At 49.8% G+C, this 24231-nt stretch overlaps 1 protein-coding gene across 1 annotated transcript in view; it reads left to right on the top strand.

Moving 5' to 3' along the window:
• The window catches only part of LOC149334990 (uncharacterized), a 57949-nt gene that overhangs the window by 32388 nt on the left and 1330 nt on the right, over positions 1–24231 (top strand). Inside the window, exons 2-5 of the mRNA XM_089551684.1 lie at positions 2150–2324; positions 11006–11218; positions 12592–12771; positions 15374–15692. Of these exons, the coding sequence (XP_089407810.1) occupies positions 2167–2324; positions 11006–11218; positions 12592–12771; positions 15374–15692 (870 nt within the window). The 5' untranslated portion in view covers positions 2150–2166. The remainder of the gene's footprint in view (positions 1–2149; positions 2325–11005; positions 11219–12591; positions 12772–15373; positions 15693–24231) is intronic.

Genomic DNA, 24231 nt, shown 5'->3' on the forward strand with positions numbered 1-24231 from the left:
GCCTTAAGTCTCCCGAGGTCATGCGGAGGGTCGCTTAACCAAAATCTTGTCTTATTTGATTAGGCTATGCAGTAGATGAAAATCTGGTGTTCTACTGAAAGCAGAACGAGAAGTTGATCTGACTGGAGGTTAAGAGCGATGAAATAAATGCACCGTCGAGAATACGAGAGATGGTAAGAAGGCAAGGTTGCCTGCCGACCCTCGCCTGATTGAGTTTTCCCTCGTGTTTTTTGGTAGCGCTGTACTGTGCCTTTTCATTTGCGGTCTTACTGACAATGCAGAGACAGTAGCGGAGTACAGAGCGATGGGCCGGTCGGTATTTCATAATTGATAAGCCCTAGTCTGTAGGCAGTACGGAAGTCGAAATGCAGGTACAGGTAACGGAAACATGAAACAGGACAAAAATTTTCATTGAAGCAATGGTTGCTCCGCAAGTATGAGCGGCAAGCAAGTATGAGCGGCAAGTTTTACCTCTGGACGAGTATTATTCACCAGGTATTTTCAACTTCAGCCGTGAAATAAATAATTTATTCATGGTCATTCCCTTTTATGCTGCAGCTACCGGTACACATTGCTGCACAGGTACGCACATATGCGTTCATGGAACACGCCGTTCTGTTCAGAGTGAAGCCACGCCTTTCCTACCGGAAGTCAAGGAATGTTGCGCGCCCTTGAGGAACCACATCACCGAACACTACCAGCCTGCATAAGCCGTACCTCTCAACTGTCTTTAGGCAACGCGTGAATGCGATTAGAAGGGCACATTTACTTTTGTCCGCATTTGCACATGTACAGGACGGTATTATGGACTAGCAGGTTCATTTTACAGCTAAATATCAGCCGAATAAACGGGACTGAAGAAACACGGACCAAACGACCACTCTTAGCCTTCCGTTAGGTTACAGTGTGCCGTTTTTCAGTTAGGTGTGATAACCGAATAGAAAACTATGTGCCAGCACGGGTTCGCACTGTTTGGCTTCAACGTGTGCAAATGGCCCTCAGGCTTGTGAATGGTGTGTTCTTCTTGTCTTCGTGGAGAGATGCTGTTGTTTCTCGGGCGCGTATCTGCATGTTAACAGATGTAGTAGCAGTAAGATGGCAAACTGGGCGTATTGGTACATAATTTTGAAAAAAAAAATAAAAAGCAGCGCAGGAGGGACAGAGACGAGGCGACACGGATCAGCGCCGCTCGTGTCGCCTCGTCTCTGTCTGTGTGCTTCCTGCGCTGCCCTTTTTCAATCTTGCAGCAGTGCAGTCTGGATCAGGGAACCTGAAAAATTCCGTGGAATACAAAGCAGACCTGTGATTAGCTGTAGTTTTCATAGGATTAGCTGTGATTGGTCTATGTCTTGTTTTGATCGGTTCGCGATTCTTACAATGTGGCGTCTTTGATGGCTTATTCCCTGTATACAGGGGAACTGAGGGCTAACGATATCATAACCCTTGCATTGCACATGCCGCTGACCCGTGCAAAACGCTGAATGAAGTTGTCATATGATTCACTGATGCCAGCTCTGTGGCTTCGACGACGCCTCAAAGTTCTGCAAGAGAAATTAAAGGGTGTCAACGTATAATGAGCCAAAAATGGAAACAATAATTTTATATTAATGATAAGGGTACCTGATACATATTTCGAAGATTAGTGGTTTATGGGTGTTTAACGTCCCAAAGCGACTAAGGCTATGAGAGATGCCTTAGTGGAGGGCTCCGGAAATTTCGACCACCTGGGGTTCTTTAACGTGCACTGACATCGCGCAGTACACGGGCCTATAGAATTTCGCCCCCATCGAAATTCGACCGCCGCGGCCCTTTCGAGGATTAATCTCATAACCTCAAGCAGTATTGTTGACTGTCACCTATGGCAAGCTCGACATAGAGCTTGATAACAGCCTGCTATACGTTTGTTCCGGTCATTGAATTAACGTTTCAACAACTTTTAGTACATCAAAAGTTATAGTCAGGGAAAAGTAGCGTTCTCGTTTAGTTCTTGCCTCCACTGGTGTGGGACGCTTCGTGTCCAGTACGTGCTCGCAGATTTCTTAGGCCATCGTTGTCTGCCGCGAACCTTCGCTTTCACAACAACGCGGCTGGAGCTGCGAGCAACAACCGGAGCGGCCCTCATTCGTGCCCCCCCTCCCTTCCGCCGCAGGTGACCCTGGCCCTGGGATGTTGTCAGAGCCGCGGCGTCCGCAGCAGCAGCAGCGCTCCTCGCACGAGGATGGCCCCCACACATCGTCCAGCGGGCGCCGCCAGCCCAACGGAGCAGTGCTGAGCAACGGACACCAGCAGTCCGCCTGGCAGAACAGCTACAACAGGCCGCCCAGGTGCGTGGTACTATTACCGGTCTCCGCAACGGACAGAGCCCAGGAGCACTCTAAACGGAAGGGAGCAAAAAAAGGACTAATCCGCCCTCTATAGCGCACTCTTTTTTTGTAAAAGAGTGCGCTGAACGACAGCCTTCTCCTTTTTTACTCCCATCTAGGCGTATTCATGTTTAGAGTGTTCTACTTTCTGTTTTCATCGCACAGCGATGTTTTGCATTGAACAGAATTATTAACCGAGGCCTGATAGGGTGTTCTATATAAGGTCCCAAGATGCCTGGCAGAAAGGCTAGCTCAGACGGTCCGGGTGCAGCCGGTATTCGAACGAACGAATCAGAGATACTACTCCTCCTGTTCAGTGTGTACAGCGGTGTGCAGTATTAACGGGAACACACTGCAGCCGAGGTCTTGTGTGACGCGTTTTTTACATGCTCGTAGCCCGCCTGGTAGAAGAGCTAGAACAAGCCTGCCGAGCATTTACCGGATTTCACAACAAACGCAGCGGAGGTAGACGACCTTTCTTGCATGTACAGCGATGTACAGTAATAAAAGGAACATGTCGCCGGTGTGGCCAGAAAAGATGACTCATGTCAATTGCTGTGGTCAGGCTGCTCAGCAGCAGCAAGGCGCCTTGCGGAACGGCTACAGCCGGTCACAGAGGTACCCGATCAAACCAGCAGAGGTTGAGCTACTGGTATTTCACGTGCAGGGTAATTCAGTAATACGAGAGTAATCCCAAAAGTAAGGTCTCCAAAGGGCTGCGGCTGCAGGGAAACTATTTCCGTGGCTGCTCGCCACACTGCTGTGTTCATTGTTCCCCGTCTTCCACACAAGCCATGACTCAGCGTTAAAGGGATTGTCAGTCTTGGCACGGCAGCCATTTGAAATGGAGCTCCCGTTTGTCGCTACCGCCAAGTGCGAAGATCGCGCAGTTATTTGATTTTTGAACGCAAAGGGCGTTACGCCAATCGAAATTCATCGCCAGTTGAGGGATGTGTACGGAGAGTCGTGAATCGATGTTAAAAACGCCGGCAAGTGGTGTAGGGAGTTCCCAGCTTGTCTCACGGCAATTCACGACGAAGAAAGAAGTGGGAGACCGTCAATTTCTGATGAGAGAGTCGCGAAGGTCAAAGAATAGATGCGGCAAGATCGAAGGATCACACTCAATGAACTCTACATTTTGGTTCCTCGCGTGTCTAGAGGAACTATTCATAAGATTTTGAGAGCAAAGTTTAAATATCAGAAGGTGTGCGCAAGGTGAGTTCCGCGAATGCTCACAGACGACCACCACGGGTAACGCGTTCACTCCTCCCGCGAATTTCTTCGGCGTTATGGAGGTGAAAAGGAGACCTTTTTGAATTCCATTATTACGGGTGACGAAACCTGGGCATTCCATTTGACACCTGAGACCACACAAGAATCACGTGAGTGGCCGCACTCCTCTTCTCCCAAGCGGCGAAAATACAAGCGAACACAGTCTGCCGACAAAGTCATGGCAACTGTGTTTTGGGATCGAAAAGAGGTATTGTTGGTAGAATTCATGCCTCCTGGCACCACAGTAAACGCGGAAAGATAATGTGAGACCCTTAAGAAACTCAGACGGGCGATCCAAAATAGCAAAAGAGGGGTGCTGAGCAAGGGCATGAGTCTTCTCCACAACAACGCTCGCCCCCACGTTGCCTGCCAAACCGCCGCTCTCCTGCAACAGTTTGGATGGGACCTCATCAGCCACCTACCCTACAGTCAGCACTTGGCACCAAGTGACTACCACTTGTTTCCAAAACTAAAAGAACACCTCGCTGAAAGGCGCTTCACCGATGACGACGAAGTGAAAAATGCGATCAAACGCTTCCTCAACGGCATTGCGGCGAGCTGGTGTGACATGGGCATACAAAAACTGCCCCAGCGCCTGCAAAAATGCATAGATCGCAACTGCGATTACGTAAAAAAGTAGAAGAATGGTCTGGCTTTTAAGTGATTTGTAAATTGCTTAAAAGAAACGTTTCTTCCGATTTATAAAAGAAGCGGAGATCTTAATTTTTGGATGACCCTTGTAAAAGGAACATGCACTATTGCGACCTGATAGGACTTGCTGTGTCTGCCGTCATGGTCAAAAGAGCTCCGGAACCGACTGCATCAGGCCTCTCAGGCACTCGGTCACCTTACAGAAGCCGTCTTTACGTGCAGTCAGGCCGGAATGAATAGCGATATGCCGTACTTTTATACTTTGCAGCGATAATTCCTTTACAACCGGTTTATGAATATGTACTTAGCCGATCATTTGCCCAGAAGCATAAATCAGGCTAGTTGCATGCTGACGTTGAATGTACACGAGTTTGTTCAGAGGTGCTATTCACGTTTCATTCCGGCCTGTATAGAATTAAAAAACAAACAAACATAAGAGCTGCTGCCAGATAGGGCACTTCATATGCGCTGTTACTGTAAGAAGTACGTCGCACTGGTTAATGCGTTCAGTGCTCGGCTGTGCGGTCATATATGAGAACACCTGGAAGGGAAGGACAGCTACTGCTGAAGATCATGTGGTGTAGTAGATACCAAACGCGACAGTTCGAGCTTCCAGAGTCTGCCTCCATTGTTGGCGATTTGTTTAGTTGCTTGCCACTTCCAGCTATAAAAGCGTCCCGTTAGTTCAGAATTTTACTCATCATGTCTCCATCCATTTGTTCTCTCCATGCTCTCCATAATTGTTAATTTAATTGTTTATTTATTTGTTTATTTATTCTACTCTCAAGCGCCGTTGCTTTACAAGAGGGGAGTGGGTTAAAACAAAAAAGTTTTAAATACATCAAAGACTATGCATGAAAATAAGTGTATGAGGAAACAATAAGAAACTGCTAGCCGAACAAAATGCAGTAAGAAGGTAGAACAATACATGATATAAATGGAAAGAACAAGGAAAACTATTTCTTTAAAATTCAAGTCACGTTCCACAACTAAAGCTACTGAAAAAAAAAAAGTGGCCAAAAAGAGCGCAAGCGATGCGTTCGGGAAGGTGGTTCTAATCAATATACGCTTGAGTGATAAAAAGATTGAAGACGGTGTTTGTGCAACAGTGGATAGAACCAACCTTGTGGGCATGATCAACTAGCGAAGACAGGAAGCTAGGAGCGATAATGAAATGACTGCGCAAACAATGGTGAATGATTCGCCCACTTCACTCAGGTACCGCATTCATAAAGCCTTCAATACCGATACAGCCGTCGGTACCTGCGGAACGATGCTGAAAAGCTGCCTCGGTTGACAGAGTCTTCGACTGTAAAACTACTACTTAGTGGACCTCGAGAGCTGACCGCTGTTGTCAAGCTAGTGCAACATTAGTTCAATTCAAATAAGGTGTTGCCTTCTTTTTTAGCCAGCACTGCGCCAATATTGCTGGAGACCTGACACATATAAAAAATAACCCAGTGCGCTTTTTTTTTTCGCGAATGTGTGAAAGTACGCCGTCATACATACAAGAGATGTAAGGCAACGTCCTCCACCTGTTTCTGTCGGCAACCAAACCACTGGGTGTACTGTACTCAAAGCAAGCAGCGATTCTATGCCACTATTGTGTCCGCTCTCTGGCACGAACACATATCGTCCGCCTTCGCGGTTATTTCACCCCTTCAACCGGTTCGCAGCGTGGCACGCCGAAGGAATGCCGCCCCGGCACAATACCGCGCCATCCCCGTCATTACAGCGGCCTCTCTCTTCTTCTCCGTCCTCTCTTTCGGCGTCCCAACAATGCGTGGGGCTCGGCCTTTCTAAGAAGCCGCGGTCCTTCTGCCCTCTCCGGCGCGGAGGAGAAATCTCTCCTTGGCCGCTCAAGAAGACGCGGCCAAGCGGAGACCCCAATCCGATCAGAAGCCGCGCATCGATTGTTTCCCGGCATCGCGAACAGTGCGCTTCGGCTCGAAGAAGGAGCACCGCTCGAGAGAGCTGCCTCGTGTAATCCGTGCGTCGGGAGTCGAGGCTGCGCGCAAGGGCACGCCGGTATAGGATAACCCTGCGTAATAGACTCCAAATGAATAGAAAGACAAGAGGGGTAATCTCAAGTTGAGATAAGAAACAGGTCAAGTATACCGCACAGCTATTGTAAAAAAAATATGCAGGCCATCGGTTTTACTTTTGGGTCGAGCAATGTGGCTCGTTTTGCATCGCCAACGCTCCAATTATCTCAACGGGGGAGCGGAATCGTCCTCAATCCTCAGGGGCTTAGGGGTGCATCGGGGCTACATGAACTCCGCTGCGCGCCGCGGTAGCGCAGCCAGAGGTTAGCACATCACAAAGGCTGCGCATGAGTTCTCCGGTTACGCATCGGGAGGAACCCCCAGCATAACTTTGAATGCCGATGTAGCTGAAGCTTATGCAGGTATGCAGAGAGGTCACAACACTGCGCTGAATCCTTAGCGAGTGTCAACCATGTATTGAGTGGAACTTGTCAGTAGTGCATGATGTAGTTTCGCGCCACAGAAGTCCCACCGCTGTAACTGTGGCAGCAGTGCTCGGTGAAGAAGTACGAAGTCGCGGGGTCGATTCTCTGTCGCAGCGGTTGCTCTGTGCAGCGTTTTAGGTGCACCTTTCTGAACCCCAGGTGGTCAAAATTACGGCATCCGTCCACTGCAGCGTGCCTCATATAACTAATACATTCTACAGCGTTCAATTCAATTCAATTCAATTCAATTCTTTTTATTCTTTTTATTATCATTTCTTCAGCACAAAGCATTTCTTCAGTGCTTTGGCGCGCAAAATGCGCTAATCCTTAACGAACCATGTCGCGAAACAATCGTATTTTCGTTTCGCCTACACCGTGAAACGTCGCGCGACCAATACCTAATCAGTATTAGTGATTCAGCATCCCTTGAGCTTTGCGCTTCCTCAGGACTGACTAGAGTCAATGACGACGCGAGAGGCCGAAGTGCCGGTAAATCGCGAACCGTTTTCAAGACCAAACAGCTTTGCTAATTCGTCCTGTAGCTCTAGGGTCATGTTTTGTAAGGGTGCTTTGAAGCCTGCATGGCAGAAGGAATTTGTAAAGCTATCATATTAGATTACTAAGTACTTCTCTAAATATCTCAAAATGTGATTATGTTACCAAATTTACAAACTGTAAAGATATTACATTACAGTTACTTCCGAAAAGTATTATTTTTTTAGTTTCCGGATACACATAAATACACTGGCGAAAGCTGAAACAAGCAAGCATTCCCTATTCATTAATTCATTGCATCGCAGAAGCTGTTCAGCTTCAGTGTGGGCATCGAACACTTATCATCGCTTTGAAGAAAAGATGTTCTTGTGTCGGACGTGTATTCGGGCTAGTTGGTGTGATTGATGATTGAGGCGTGTTAAAGTTGCGCGAAAAAACACACGATGCAGGCCACAGGGCGAAGGCAACACTCACAATTGATTTTCCAGTATTGTCAGCGTTGCGCTCGTCCTGTACCATGTATTGTGTGTGTTTTTCACGTAAATGTCCGTGGCCGCACCTAGTAGCTGCTCTGCTGACGAGATTGAGAGTGACATCACATTCAAATAACATTCATTACATTACTAAATCATTAGACCAGGAAAGTATAATTAGTAAATTCGAAAAAAAAAAACAGATAATTATTTCATTACATTACACAGCACTGAAGAAAGAAATTAGTTTACAGTCTTTCAACCTGATTTATTTATTTTTTTCGCCCAGTGACAATAGTCGCTATTGCATTTGACAACCTGGACGATGCCTACACCGTAAGAAAAAAAAAGAAGTAATCAGTAGGCTGTAATAGCATTGTAAACTCTGACTGAACTTTCAGAGAACAACGAAGGGTACGGAAAAAGTATGCGATTGCATCCGGCTCGATGTGAGCTACGCGTGGCCCGAAGGTAGACGCAAAGGACTCGACACTAAAGCGCTGTTGCAGCCATGTTTTCATGAAAGGCTTCGTGCGACATCTTGACCGACTAATCGATTCTGTCAATGCGAGGACCTGAGGGGAACAGCGATGAGTTCAAATACAGGACTGAATGTCTAGCGGAGGACGTCTCAGCTAATGACTGACTGTAAAATTTACCGCTTCTGGCATCAACTACGGTCTTGAGGAGTGCAAACAGGCTAAAGCGGGAATCGATAAAAATAATTCTGGTAGTACATCCCCGGCTTTACCTTTCACAAAACTTCGCGGTCAAGGAGTACCGCTATGTCATTTATTGCTGCGAAACAGATAACCGATGGTATCACAGAAAAAATTCAAAGGTGACCGAAAGTGAAGCGCAGAGTCTAAATTAGGAAGACGGCTGGATGATCACTCGGATGATCAGAAAGCGTTGAGAGATGAAGCCGTTGTGCCGCAGGCGACGTAGTCCGGCTGCTGCTGCTGACGATGATGATTGTGATGACCGGCATGCAGAATGAATGCACCTGACGCAGAGTGTGATTTCCCAGCATTCCCGTCGTTACACTACGACTAGAAGGAAAAAGGAAGTTGGCCGCCGTAGCGAAAGAACAATACTCTCTGACCGGCAGCCCGTGGCGTGCGTTTTGAAGCGACGTCACGTTTGTCAAGACTCGCTCCGCGGATGCGCTTTCAGTGACGGGGGCGCCGCTGCGGTGAAGAATCGCCGTGAAAGCGGGAGAAAGCGCCAGCTGATATCGCGCTCAGGGAGGGCGAACACGGAAGCCGGATATAACCGATCGGATCAGTTCCGCCGTGTGCTGGCCTTTTATTTTTAATATCGGAAGTCTTCCGTGTACCTTTCACACGCAACAGTAGCATCTTCTGAGTCGAAAACGGCGCATCACTCCTCACGAGCATATACAATGTCATTGTGCACACGAAACCTAGGGCCCATCACATGACACCCCATTGAATATTCCTTAGGGGGGAGGTTTAGAGAGCAGGTGTTTATTTAGAGAGGAAGAAGGAATTTTCTTTCCTTCGCCCACTCCGGCACTCAAGGCAAGTTTCTGTCCCTCCTTTCCCAGTACGCCATGAGTGGGTTGCATTAGAAGCGGCAGTAAGATGTGCAGGGGTTCCTCTGTTGGCGGTGCCGGCCATTTCTCCGAAGAGGTAAGGTGCGTGTTTAAGGGAATATGCTGAAACATGTTGCATATTAGGGGTCTTGTCTTTGGACACTTTCGCACCAGAAGTGTATTCGGTGGACGGCCTTCATAATGGGGCAGAAAGGGTGTCCAAGCCGTTCTCATATGTGCATTGTGTGTGCAAGGTGTTTATTAGTGTTCCTGTTACCTCGCGGCAGAGTGTAGCCCCTATTCGCGCTTCAAGTCCGCTTCGATTGATGGGAGACTCTTAGTGCCTTTTGGGAGCTTCGGAGAGAAGTAGGGATAGGCTGTAGAAGGAAGGCGAAGAAGCAGGCAGGTCAAATACACCCTGGCCAATCCCCCGTCGTGAGTATGTGCCATTAAACCTGAGGACATCATCATCATCGTGCGTCAAACGTTCATGGCCTTTCGAATTATCCCGCCTTTGAAGAGGCGTAAAAGTACATCGCGCAAAGAGGCGGCTAGAAGTAAAGAGCATAGGCGTAGTAACTACTCATATAGTTGCCATGTCGGGATAAAACGGCTCCACAGTTGATTAGGAAGGCCGGTGTTCTTAAGGCTGACGTATAGGAGCCGAAATGCCCGCAGGACCCCTGGCTGCTGACGATACAACGATTGCAGTGCGGGGCTCTGTTACTTGGTGCTCTCACCGAATGGGTTTAGAGTCTTATTTTATGAACAGTAGTGAGGTTTTACATCACTTTCTTTACAACACACATTACTTCGTGAACGTGCATCGTAGTGTCCTAGTGGTATCCAAGTGGCATCGTAGTGGCATCCATCTTTCTGGTCAAATGTTTAGGGGAATCCCCCAAGGTGGAGTAGCTTTGTAATAAGGGAGTAATTACTCATTGACGTCCACCCGAGCGCAGCCTTACGGCTACAAAGGAAAGCTATACATCTTTCTCAGAAACTTCGCAGTTAAAGAAAAATTCGTCCTGCTCCGGTGAAGCGGAGGTCCCGGGTTCGGACCCCGGACCAGGACGAAATTTTTCTTTAACTGTGAAGTTTCTGAGAAAGCTGCATAGCTTTCCTTTGTAGCCGTATGGCTGCACTTGGGTGGAAGTCAATGAGTGATTACTCCCTTATTACATCCATCTTTCTAGATGATAGACATTCGTCGCCCCTTTACCTTTTTTTTTCAAATATGTATTTCAACACACAAACTGGCCCATGTGTCCATTCTTCAAAGTGTATAGCATCAGTGAGTCAATATCTGTGTGAATATCTAGCACTGTGTCCCATCTGTTGCTCCTCGCCGTCTGGTTGGTTGGTTTGGTTTATGGGGTTGAACGTCCCAAAGCGACTAAAGCTATGAGAGACGCCGTAGTGGAGGGCTCCGGAAATTTTGACCACCTGGGGTTCTTTAACGTGCACTGACATCGCACAGTACACGGGCCTCTAGAATTTCTCCTCCAAAGAAATTCTAGCCGCCGCGGCCGGGATCGAACCCGCGTCTTTTGGGTCAGCAGCCGAGCACCATAACCACTGAGCCACCGCGGCGGCCCTTCTCGCCGTCTGTTGAGACTTTTTTTTTTTTCGCGCTACTAACCATGTCTCAGGTATTTACTAAGCACCGACTAGCTCAGCTTTCTTCTCTAATTTGCGCCCCGCTGTTCACTTTTACGTCCAGCCGGCACCAGCAGCCGCAGCACAGCCACCACCACCAGCAGCACCAGCACCACCACCAGGCCCCGCGGCGCCCGTCGTCGCCGTCGGAGGAGACCAGCAGTTCTTCGGACGACCGCGAGGAGATGGCCCGCTCGCTGGTGCGGAGACCCGGCGGAGGACACGGCAACAAGCACTGGGTTGCGGCCGGGGGACACGACTTCCGCGGGACTCTGAGGTATGTTCACCCCTTGCCAGCGGACATCACTAGGCATGCCCAGTTGAAAAATGTGTTCCACTGAACGCGAGCCAGCGACACAAGTTTGTCACCATTGTCAGTCAGTGCCAGTTAAACGACCTGCCTCGAGGGAATGCAGACCCAGCTCTTTTTCCCTCTTCAGGCGGTACGGGACATGACCTTAAAGCATGTAAATAGAGATAATAAACGAATTGCAGGAAATAGAGACAGAAAACTTTATTACAACGCAATATTAAGCGTCGAGGATGCCTTGGACCAGGGTCACAAAAGCCAACTGGTCCGTCAGCTGGTCCGAGGCTAGCCAAGCCAGTAGTGACGGCCAAGCCCGCCACGTTGGGGGAGAAGGGTATGGAAAATGAGGGGACTGAATGGCAACGGGGCAGGAGAAAAGGCAATGTTCCGAATTAACATAGGGTTCGAGACTATTCGTGCAAGCGGGGGAGTGTCCGATACGGTAGGCATAAGAACGGGCAGGAGTAAGGAGCGCTTTTAGGCGCATGCGCCGAAGAATACGTAGTTGCGTAATGGACAGGAAATAAGAGGAAGATAAAATGTAAAAGAACGGGTCAGAGGCAAGAGTTGTAGCCGGTTTTGTGCAAGTAAGCGCACAAGCTGCGATAGTACCATTGTCGACAACCCACAATGAAAGTGCAGCAGAAGTGAAGTGGAGCAAGTAGAGTGCGGTGCTGAAGCACGCTTAATCCACAGATAACTACTTACAAAACTGGAGACATTTTCTCTGTCGTCTTGGACTATGTAAGCTGGAACAAACCGCAGCCACGTCCCAACAGTGCTAGCCACCTACGATGAGGATTCCTCACTTTTATTTCAGTAAAACAAACCGCTCTGCTTTCTCTTATATGCTCTAAGACTGTGAGGCTCACTGTATGCAGCAAGGTCCATCAGCGCTGCTATGCGGACCACGAGTGCGACCAAGGTTCGACGGGCGTCGTCTGTACGTGGAGTGACCTGCGTGAAATGGTTTGGTTTGGTTTATGGGGGCTTAACATTCCAAGGCGGCTCAGGCTATGAGGGACGCCAAAGTGAAGGGCTCCGGAATTTTCGACCCCCTGGGGTTATTTAACGTGCACTGACATCGCACAGTATTCGGGCCTCTAGAATTTCGCCTGCATTAAAATTCGACCGCCGCGGCCGGGATCGAACCCGCGTGTTTCGGGTCAGCAGCCGAACACCATAACCACAGAACCACCGCGGCGGTCTGGGTGAGACGGTAATCATCGCCGTGTTCTGTGCATGCTCTCGAAGAAGGTCGGAAGCATTGCTTTTGCAATCCTTTCCTGGAAAAGAGAAAAGAAGGGATTAGATGGAAAATCTTCTGCTTGGGCTCGCAGGTCAACACGCAGTGTTCCAGCCCTGGCCCTGGCCACGTGGGACGGCGAGCCCTGTCCCGTCCACGGCCACGGCCCAGCCGCCTTCTACCCTCCGGGGCACGGGCACCCACCCCCTCCGGGCACGCCGCAGCAGGGCATGCCGCCACCGCCACCCATGTCGGCACAGGCCTCCATGAGGAGGCAAGTTGAGAGTAAAGGCGCCTAGAAAACAGGCGTACGGGACATTTTGGTGTGGGACGCGTAACTATGGGGAACATGAGGCTGGTAGAAAACAGATACCGCGTGGTAACAACCGGGAAGGACATAGCGCGCCTCGATCCTGTATGCTCTTCCTATACGCGTTAACGGTTGCGCGAGAAAGAGTTCCATGGACACATTCGAATTGAAACAGGAAGTAAAACTCTTGCTTGGGCTACTTGGTTCATGCTTGAAGATGTAACGAAAACGCCGCGACGAACGAGGACAAAAGTAAAACACACAGGACAGGATCAGAGCCTGTGTCCACTCCTTTGTGTTCTACTGTTGTCCTCATTTGTCGCTGCATTTTCATTACACCTTCAAGCACGGCACAGGAGTCGCGTCTCGGTTTTGCTTGTTTACCTCACTTTCCGAAAACTCATTGCTTTAGCAAAATTCCGAGGCCAATGCCGGGAGTGACAGGAACGGTAGCCAAACTGTACGGTGGAGATACTTTTGCGCCAGTTGTCACGGGAAGTTGACTTTTGTCCAGATTGCTACATGCCCACAACCAGCTCTCATCACACGGCTTGCCTACCGTTCATGTAGCGCAATATTGGCTTGAAAATTTTTAAAAAGCAAAGTTCCAGCTATGCTAACTTCATATGTGGTGGCGCCGCTGTACTCACGGTTTTTCAGTCAGCCTTTTCGCACCAGTGCCGCTGTAACGAATACGTTGCTCGAGTGTGAAGCCGAAGTAGTCTTCAGGCGATTTAATAGAACTGAACCGTATAAGGAATGATGGCTTGAGAGAGCATGTTTGCCTTGCGGCTTTCTGTTCATGCTTTTATTCCCTCCCTTGAAAAGGAGCGTACTAGGAAAAAGCGCGGTACACTGCGTCACTGTCGTGCTTGAGGTGCGTTCCCCCTGGAGCTTCACTAACTCGTCTAGATATAATCATTGACTCTATAATTTTTACTGCAGCCTTTAGTCCTCATAACACTGAGGAACGAACAAAAATGAGCTAGGTGCAATATATTGCCCCAGCGAAAACTTCTTACGGTGAAGACGACGGTGAAGATGAAGCTATTTCAATATTCTGCATTGAACTGCTGGCGAAAGTCTGTCAAAGTGTGATAATTGCAGAGATGTCAGTCATAACTGTCCATGGATCATCTCAGTGACGTTCTTGCCCTTTCCTACACTGAGTATGAGAGCAAAGGAACCTTCATCTCAGAGTCGACTTCTAGAGAAACAGTCGAACCGCCCAATTTATGAACTCTGCACCACCAGCGCTAAACTCCAGTTAAACAGTGCACCTTAGGAAAGCCTACATACAGATATATGTTGATGTCTTAAGCGTTAATGTGCCTTATGTTCCAAATGTGGTCGATCCAAAAGCCATGTTGCACTGTGCTGGATTATATAACTCTTCCCTCATGCTGGCTACTGTTCTGCTTTTCTGCTCAGTTTCATAATGGTGTGCAGCTAACTTTTCGCACATAGAGTTCAAAGTGTTGCCGCACTTAGCCGAGTTTCACGTTGTCTATGTGGCATTAAATCTTGCAAAATTTTAGCCCGAAAAACACGGACAGAAAGAGTAGACGACACGAGCGTCTACTCTTTCTGTCCGTGTTTTTCGCGCTAAACTTTTGCAAGATGTATGTTAACCAACTCGCCCAATATGCAGTACTGTGGCATTAAAGCTTTGCATCTGACCGGTACTCAACGGCAAACGTGAAAGGACGCATGAGAGCCAATTCATGAGCTCTTGCCTGTATTTCCTTTCCAGTGTCTGTTCCTATAAGAACGGTTCATATAGTTCATGTGTTTTTTTTTCATTTAACTTTTTTGCAACGCTAATTCATAGTAAGTGCTATCGACCGGCCCAACCTAAACGGTATTCAACCTCATTTTAACGTCTATCATACTCAGCTGTTGTTCTCCCAAGTTATGGCTGCGTGTTAAGTAATGCGGATCCGAAAAGCCATCCCTAATACAGACGCCACGTGAATGAGCAACACTCAAGCGGCCTGATACATGGAAGCTCCTCGTGCTCATCGCTCTGGGAGAGAGTTCGGCGGGGCTGTCTCTTGTGGCGGTCGGTAATTAAGCAGCAGGATGAAATTCGCCATGTCGTCTGCCCGCCTCCCATTCATGTCTCAACCGATTTATACATTCGGGCAGTATGTACCGTATTTACGTGTGCACTTTCCAAGCAGAAATGCCGGGCAGGGTGGCATCTGAAGCTGTTTCCACCCAAGCATAACTTTTAACAGATGCATCAAAGCACAGTTTGCTGCACAAATTTGTGCACCGGATTTTGCGTAACGGAGGACGCATTGGAGGGTACGTCACCTGCGGCTACATGATCCCGTTCGGCTGGAAAGTTGTGGCACTCAAGGAACGGGGATGCGGTACTGTAAGGCTACTAACAGCATAACTTGACAGCACAAACTATTATCAATAAGTCCGTTAGATAATATATTACAATGTGTACATCCAAGTGATCGCACGTCTCTGGCTGTTAAAATAATACCTGCCGCAAGTTCGTCCAGTGAAGAATGCGATAGTCTAACTTTCCCTCTTGGCCGTGGCACTGCAGGTTCGGCTCCATGTTCGACGTGAGGCCCGGCTTCTATCCGCTGACGGCGCTGGAGCGCAAGTCGGTGCACGGCTCCATGAGCGTGCTGAACGGGCCCCCTCCCCCTCCGCCAGCCATGCTGGCCCCCGGGCCCCCGCCCCCACCGCTGCCCATGGGCCCGCCGCCGTTTCTGCCGCCTCCGCACCTCATGCCGCCCATGATGCGGCCGCGGCCCTACGTGTACCCGGCCGAGCCGCTGCCCACCAGGGACCCGTACCGCTCCAAGACCCCCGTCCTTCAGGCGCCCAAGATGGAGCAGGACTACTACTCCGTGGACCAGGTGCGTGGGCCAGGGGGCATACGCTCCGTGGTGCCCGTATAGTGCAAACCCATAGCCCTTCCCTGATGCCCGGAGTATCGATAGGGTACAGGTAACTACAAAGTCATTTGATAGAGTACAAGCAACTACAATGTCATGGAGATGGAACTGGAGGGAGTAGTCAAAATAGCATAGTTAGAATACATAGGTGTCCATGGGGCTTCCCTTCTAATGCGCACACATGTCCACAGAATACTTCGTTTTGCACACTGATGTCTATCTTACAGTCTCCCTTACTGATGGATCTCCAGGAGTCCCTATAAGTGTTAAATATTTAGCATGCGCTTGGACATTGCAAACAGGCAGCTGGTTTTTATAACGGACTGAGGCTTCTTGATGCTGACCTGTTCAACCCAGCCCCCGAACCGGCAACCAGTGTCACTTGGGCGGGATCCGGAATGAGAGGCAGCATCTTGAGGCTGTCATATAGTATTGAGAGAGGCTTTACTGTGACGCCTAGAGGGTAGTTGAACGATATAGCACCAGTTTCGATGATGAAAACGTTCTGCGCCAAGTAAGAAAAAATCTGCGCGAGTCATGTACAACCTCATTGATTTCCATGAGGCTTTACGTACACGTCACTGGCCATGGTTGTAGGAAGCATCAAAGGCAGCAATTTTGGCGTCTTCTTGAGAGCTAGAACTGACAGTGTGAACGTATGTCTGTTATTGAACTGTGGCCAATGAAGGCGGATCTTAGTAGCTTAGCGCTAGGCCCTTCCCCTCTATTCCCGCGCCGCTGCTTCAAAAGTATGCGCGACTCTGCGGAAACAGTAGAAAACAACTTAAAAATAAAACAGCAGTTGCTAACACTGAGCCACGGCCCTCGGCGTCCTGTGTTACTCCGCTATTCAATCACAACAGTAGCCACGGCCGAAATCGGCTTTTTAATGTTCGACTTTATTAAACAAGCTAGGTATCAAGATTCTAGAGCTTATATCCTTTTCTTGTGATTAGCTTCTTGTTTAGGTGACAATAGAAGTTTTAACAATGGACTACTTTTCTGACGTGGAGGAATTCTGTGTGCCGGTCCTGAATTTGGGTGGAGTTCATTGAACACTTAAGTTGTGTCCAACTATAGTACCACGACTCAGCCGATAATTTGCCCTGAAAGTCTTGGCGAAGAATCTGAACAAACGCAGTACTCCCATACCCCTCGATTCCAACATGGCTTTCACAGGATAGAGGGGCGATGAAGCTGCGGCACGCGAGCACTCCAGCCGTGCATTCACGACGACCACTTACATACTGCATCATTTTTGTGTATTAGAGTGGCCCTTTAGGCTGTATGAGAAAGCCAAAAGTGAAAGACGGAAAGAAAATCTTTGGAGCCGGCTCGCGCAGTTGCTAAACAGAAAGGAGCAAAAAGGGAGTAGACTGTCCTCTGGGGCATTCCCCTTTTATGAAACGGAGTTCGCTAGAAGACAACTTTACTCTATTTATACTCCCATACAGGCGCTTACGCGTTTAGGGTGTAGTAGAGCAGTGCCCGTGCGCTCTCTCGCGGTTTAGTTTCGTTCTCGCACGTTCGGTTGTGTGAGCTCGCGTTACTGTTGTTGTTGTTGTTGTGACTGAGAGAAGGATGAAAAGGAAATTGCACGGACCTGCCTACTGCCTTGAGCCGAGCCACCACCGTTGCCACGTGCAGATAGAGGAGAGTTAAAAGATCAGAGGAAGGAGAAAAAGGAAAGAAAAGACGCGCGTCGCAGCAACAACTGCGTCCGCCGGAGCGGACGCTGCTCAAAAAACAGATAAGCGGCGGAAGCCGCGCTCGCCGAAGCGAGAACAGTACTGCGGCGATAGAACGTGCACCGACATCTCACAGCACTCGTTTTGATGGAGGCGAAACGCAAAAGGCGCCCGTGTGCTGTGCGATGTCGGCGCACGTTAAAGATCAGGGTGGATGCTTGGCCGAGTTGGTTGCTCATGATGAAAAAACTGTAGCGCTCAAGAGAAGGACACAACGAAGACGACAACACATGCGTATGTGTTGTCGTCTTCGTTGTGTCCTCTTGAGCGCTACAGTTTTTCATCTCGTTAAAGATCCCCAGGTGGTCAAAATTATTCCGGAGCCCTCCACTAGGGCACCTTTTCCCCCACTCCCTCGTTTATCCCGTCGCCCACGACGTGGTTGAAGTGTCCACTGAGATGAGAAGCAGTTACTGCGCCCTCTCCTTTCCTCAGAAACGAGTTAAAAAACCTCATCAGTGGCAGCGATAAAATTTACGCCGCACGTAAGCACTGCGGATCACCTTTCCAGAAAATTTTTTAAAGCTCCCCGGCGTTTTTTTTTTTCAAACCACGCTTCAAACGCGTTTGGATCTGAATGCGAATCTTTCGAACGGTTAGAAGCATCACGAAAATTTTCACACAAACAAGATTAAAGCAGTTCTGTCATCGGTAGTGTTTTCTTGGAAACATATGCCACATTACAGCTCCTGCGCTATAATTAACATGACTGAAGTTCAGTGAATATACCAAATACATTTTTAACGGCAAAAGCAAAGCCTTTAAAACATCGTTTTGCAGTGCCAGAGAGAAAGAACTTTATTACTTTAATACGACACCATTGCACTCAGTTGTTTCTGTTCCAATGGTTCATAACACTAGAGGCACGGCGGGCGCCGATGGTCTGCATGGCCAGGTCCTCCGAGCCTCAGCAGGGTCCCCCAGTCCTCCCAGGTCTTGAGGTTCTCTAGGCGCCGCGGGGGAGGGTCCACCGGGCAGAGCGAAAGGATGTGGAGGGAAGAGGCGAACGGTTCTGGGCATAGGGTGCAGGCAGGAGTAGGGAAGGAGGGATGACAGTGGGCTAGGATAAGTGGTGAGGGTAGTCGTTGCATCTGTAGTCTACGCCACATTGTTGCGTGTTCGGTATCTTTAGGGAGGTGTGGGGCGGTAGGGGTAGAGGCTCTGTAGGCCCGCGTCAGCTCGCTGAATGAGAGCATGCACTCCCTCGTGAATCCCCGATCTGAGGCGGCCTGAGCCCTGTGTAAAGATCTAAGAGGTTGGCGGCCTCGTCTCCGGGATTCCCGGAGTGCGCACGCACCCATATCAGCTCCACTTGACGGGGTGGAGGTGCAACAGGCGAGCCCAGTATGCCAAAAGCAGGGCTCGGCCTCGCGCAGAACTTAGAATCGCAGTTTTAGAATGTGACATGCATCTGGCTTTCGTGCAGGTGATGAAAATTGCAATGGCAGCTTTCTCTGCAGCCTCTGGGGAGGCGTTTAGGGGCAGAAAGAGCGTGATGAAGGCGGATGAGGAGGAGTCCATCACAGCTGCGGTGGTGGTGGTGGTTGGGTATTTCGAAAGTATGGCGTGCAAGTTGTCCACGTTCCAACAAGCAAGCTTAGACACGAGCTCGTCAATGTGAAAGACCCGCTTCCCCTTGACAGATATCCTGGGGTCGTGTACAAGATTCCGTGCGCAGAATGCGACGGCAATTATATCGGGGAATCCGGAAACTGGTGCAAACGGATATAGCAGCACAAAAGTGACGTGGCGAAAGGACGCAGTGCTGCTAACGCCCTGGCCGAACACGTGCAAGAAAATGGACACGTCATCAACTGGGACGGGGCACGTGTGCTTGCCAGAGAACGTATCGCTTCTAGACGCTTGTATCTAGAGTCCTTGATGATTCAGTCCACTCCCGGCACACTAAATCGGATGCAAGGGAATCTACCGTCTGATTGCGCAAGATCTTTACGACGCATTTTGAAGAAGACAAAAACGCATGTTTTTTGCCTGGTTTCCCCATTGTGAACAAGGAAGCCGTAGGGCATCCGAAACGCCAGTGTGTTTGATTAAACTTTGACTTGGTCAGTGACCCTATATTTTTCTTTACACCTCCACATGACCAGACGATGTTATGTCGAACTCTCGACTATATTAAATTGTTACAGAGAGGTGATTGGCGTAGGGTCCTAATGGCCCTTTCCCCTCACAATACTATGTGGAGCTCCTATTCCGGGGACCCATTGGCAAGCAACGCCGCCCGCGTCCGTTGAACCCAGGCCTTTTGGGTCTTGAGGTCTTGACAGCCGAGCAGGGCCGCCTCCCTGCCCTGTCCTGTCTGGTGGGGTTGGGGTTGGGGTTGGGAACGATGGATGGGTTTTATTGGCACCCCCAAATCCTGTGCAAGGTGTCAGCAACCTCCCCACAGAACTGGCGTGCTCCATCAAAGGATGTGTTGAAATTCTTAAGCACCGCCGGGCACAGTACAGAGTTTGTGAGAATTTTGACGAGGAGGCGCTCGTCAGCGTGACCCAGTTCCTTACAAGGGGCCGGGTAGCGCCGGTGCTCCTCCTTGTACATAGTAATCGGTGATGTGTTTGAATGTAAGCGCCAGATTGTCTGATTGGGAGTAAGCTTCCTAGGACAGGGAGATAGCCCGAGGAGAGAGTGCGCGGGCGGCCTGATCTGCGGTCGCTTCATCGTGCAAGCAGCGTCGACCCATACGGCGTCCGGCTCGGAGCCGTAATATCGGTGGAGTGCCTTCGCATGGGCTCTGCGGCGCTGCTTATGGTGGGATAGGTGCATATTTCTCGGGAGCGGCTTGATCAGCAGCTCCCGGTGAAGGGGTCGAGGGATGGGGAGGTAGGTTTGTATTCGGCCGGTATTGTGATTCCGAGGGAGCCCAGGGTATAGCAGCCTCTGGAGGTTTGTGTGTCTGATGTACTGACACGAACTCTGCAGAATCTCCGCAGCTGAATCGACGACAGTCCGGATAAAGTCACTAAGCAAGAATGGCATTTACGGGATCACCCATATTATTACGGTTTTTCTTTTCGCAACAATGAAAACACATAAACTCCCGGTTTCCAGAGGTATCAACTCGCAGCAAATCCTTTCTGGCAACTCGACGGTATTCCGCAGAACACGCGTAAGTGTATCAGCTTCGTATTTTGCACATCTCAGTGGTTCCTTCTGTTTAGAGTCGACAGCAATAAAGCCGCACTTTCAGGTTTTTATCCACGACGTGCATAAATTTATTGCTCAGTGTGAATAAAAAATACAGCCAAGTACTTCCCGACAGGTCTTTTCGCTGAAAGCTTCGACTAAGAGCGCCGTGGTCTCTGTTTCCACCCTCTTTGGTACATAAGCGTCGGAGGAGAACGCTTTGAAGACAGGGAAAGATGCTGGCTCATCCAAATTCACTGCTGAAAAATAAATTGGTTTTGAGGAACAGGAAATGGTGTAGGAACTCTCACACTTCTCCGTAGACACCTCAACGGCGCCGTGAGGGGATCGAGGAAAGTAGGAGTGAAAAAAGAAACAAAGTGGTGCCCTGCCGCGGCGCCGTGAAGGGAGGCATGAAGGGGAGGGAAAGAAGGAAGTGAGAAAGAGGTCAGATGCACTGAAATGGCACAGCACACACTATTCTTTGTCAGGAAATGAAAGGCTCGGTAACTGTGTCACGACTCGGTGGACACCTCAACCGGGCCGTGAGGAAAGGGAGGAAGAATGGAGCGAAATAGGAAAGAGAAGAGGTTCCATAGTGGAGGGCCCCGGAATAATTTCGCCACCCTGGGGATCTTTAACGTGCACAGCCACCGCACAGCACAGGGTCGCAGCACTGTATCTATTCTCGCTTCAGCGAGCGCGGCTTCGGCCGCTTATCTGTTTTTTGAGCAGCGTCCGTTCCGGCGGACGCAGTTGTTGCTGCGAAGCGCGTCTTTTCTTTCCTTTTTCTCTTTCGTCTGATCTTTCAACTCTCCTCCATCTGCACGTGGCAGCGGTGGTGGCTCGGCTTGAGCCAGTAGGCAGGCCCGTGCAATTTCCTTTTCATCATTCTCTCAGTCACAACAACAACAGCACAGGGTCGCATTTTGCACTCGAAAATTAAAATTGTTTTTTGGGAAAGGAAAATGGCGCAGTATTTTTGTTACATATCTCGGTGGACACCTGTACCACGCCGGAAGGAAAGGGATAAACGAGGGACTGGTAGAAGAAAGGAAGGAAGAGGTGCCGTAGTGGAGGTCGCCTCCATCGAAGTGCGGCTGCGGCCATCAGGTTCGAACCCGGGTACTCCGGCTTAAAGCACACATCTTCCCCCGCGGTGTAGTTTAGCCGTCCACCAAGAATATGATGGTGAAAATTGCTGGACCTTTCCTTCACTCACAGAAAAAAAAAATTGGCGGGGGCTTCGCTTTGGTTAAGCCTGGTAGGTTGCGAAAGCGAGCGCAGCGCCTCTAACGGAAGGAACGCGGCGAGCCGCGTTTAAAGAAGGAACGCAGTGCGCCGCGTCTACAGGTCACGCATGGCTACCGGCCGCCGCTACGCGACGACTCGACTTGGTAGCCCATCTCTCACCCTGGTATGACGTCAGAGGTCATTCTAAAGGTCAAACGTGGCTACCGGCCGCCGCTACGCGAAAGGCCTTTCATGAGCGTAGTATTGCTTTCGCAATAAAAAATTGACTGGGGCGATTATGAAAAGTGATGCGAGAAATGAGTGAAAACAGTTGGATTTATACCCTCGATGTTTTTTCGGTGCCTTTGCAGTAATAATTGCTTTTACTCGGTGGGCGGGAGGTGGGTCGAGGGTGATTGTGGGTGAGGGTAGAGGTTGGGAGGTGTCTGGTGGCCTTCCCGCTGCGTCCTATAATGCGATTTCACCTCCGCTTTATCGTTCCTCCGCTGCTGCGTGGGCTTCTAGTCCCTGGAGGCCTTGCGGAGGGTGGAGGTGGGATGGCTGCTTGTCGGTGGTGCTTCTGGAGGGTGAGGGTATTTGTAACCATGGTATTAAGCATGAAATGCTTTTAGCCCCCGTTGTCGGCAGTGTGGTGACGTCACGCCGAGACCGAGAGCCATCATCCGGGCACTGAAATCCACTCATCCGGGCACTGAAATCGAGTCATCCGGGCACTGAAATCGAGTCATCCGGGCACTGAAATCGAGTCATCCGGGCACTGAAATCGAGTCATCCGGGCACTGAAATCGAGTCATCCGGGCACTGAATTCCAGTCATCCGGGCTCTGAAACGAGAACATCCGGGCACCGTACGAGACTTAACGAGATTTAACGAGACTCTCTAAGCCCTCCTACGCGACCGGCATGCAAGCAACGGTTGGTCTCCAAACGAGTCACAAAAAATAACTGCTGCCAGTGCCTTCTCAATGTTTATCAAGATATCAGTCGCGCTGTGCGTTTGATAATGCACGGAATTATAATTTCCGATTTCTAATAACGCCTGCAAAAAGCACATAAATGCCACGTACACTTCGTTGTCGTACGTGATCTCTTAGGGGCTTCGCGCATCGAAGCAAAGCTGCGCAGGTGCACAGGGGCCCGGGGGAGAAGCGCTGCGTTCAAAGGGCAAGGCATCGCGCCGAACGGGTGGTGGCGTTCCTCCCTTGCTTTACGGTGCGGTTCGGGTGTCCACCGAGATGGCAGAGAATTACTGCGCCATTTCCTTTCCTCAAAAAACCAAATGGCAAGGCATCGCGCTGAACGGGTGGTGGCGTTCCTCCCTTCCTGTACGGTGCGGTTCGGGTGTCCACCGAGATGACATTAGGCCCGTAAACATTTCATGCTTACTCTACTCTCGGTTACGGGAGAGGCAGAGATTTTTTATGTGCCGTGGAAGGTACACCATATAGCTCAATCATTTCATCAAAAAAAATATTGGCAGTGGTTTAGCTCTCGTTAAACCGGCTAAATTGCGTTAGCAATGGTGCGCACGTTCTTCTGGCGATTCTTCGGTGCGTTGCCTTCGCCTGGTACCATTGCGGCGTTCCTGAGCAGTCAGGTGTTGAGATTCATCTGTGACCGATGACGTGGTGGTGGTGGTGTAAAACATTTATTTGTACTATATACAGAGGTATTGCCTGGACCGTGCCTGAAGGGCCCGGCCCTCACAATCACTATCCGATGACGTGGAACCACTCTTCGAGGTAGAACGTTGTCGCCGAGCTGCATCCTTAGCATGACGCTTTGCAAGACGTTCTTCACGCCGTTCTGTCGTCTCGTGGGCACGTTGTCGCTTTCTCGCTTCTTCCTGTCGCTGCCACTTCTCCTTAGAGGACTGCACAGCAAAGCATTCACGCTGTTGTTGTTGCGACTGAGAGAAGGACGAAAAGGAAATTGCACGGGCCTGCCAACTGGCTCCAGCCGAGCCACCACCGCTGCCACGTGCAGATAGAGGAGAGTTAAAAGATCAGAAGAAAGACAAAAAGAAGAGAAAAGACAGATTCGTCACCAGCATTCACGCCAAGGTTGTTGTTGCGACTGAAAGAATCATGAAAAGGAAAGTGCACGGCCTGCCAACTGGCTCCAGCCGAGCCACCACCGCTGCCACGTGCAGATAGAGGAGAGTTAAAAGATCGAGGAAAGAGCAAAAGGAAAGAAAAGACGCGCGTCGCAGCAACAACCGCGTCCGCCGAAGCGGACGCTGGCTGAAAAAACAGATAAGCGGCCGTAGCCGCGCTTCGTCAGAACCTCATGCCAGGCATGCAAGCGCGCATTTATAGACGCCTTACAGCGCGGGAGCATGGGCGCCACCAT

This window comes from Amblyomma mixtum, chromosome 7 (assembly GCF_055824585.1).
Source record: "Amblyomma mixtum isolate Tamu chromosome 7, ASM5582458v1, whole genome shotgun sequence".
Taxonomy (NCBI): Eukaryota; Metazoa; Arthropoda; class Arachnida; order Ixodida; family Ixodidae; genus Amblyomma; species Amblyomma mixtum.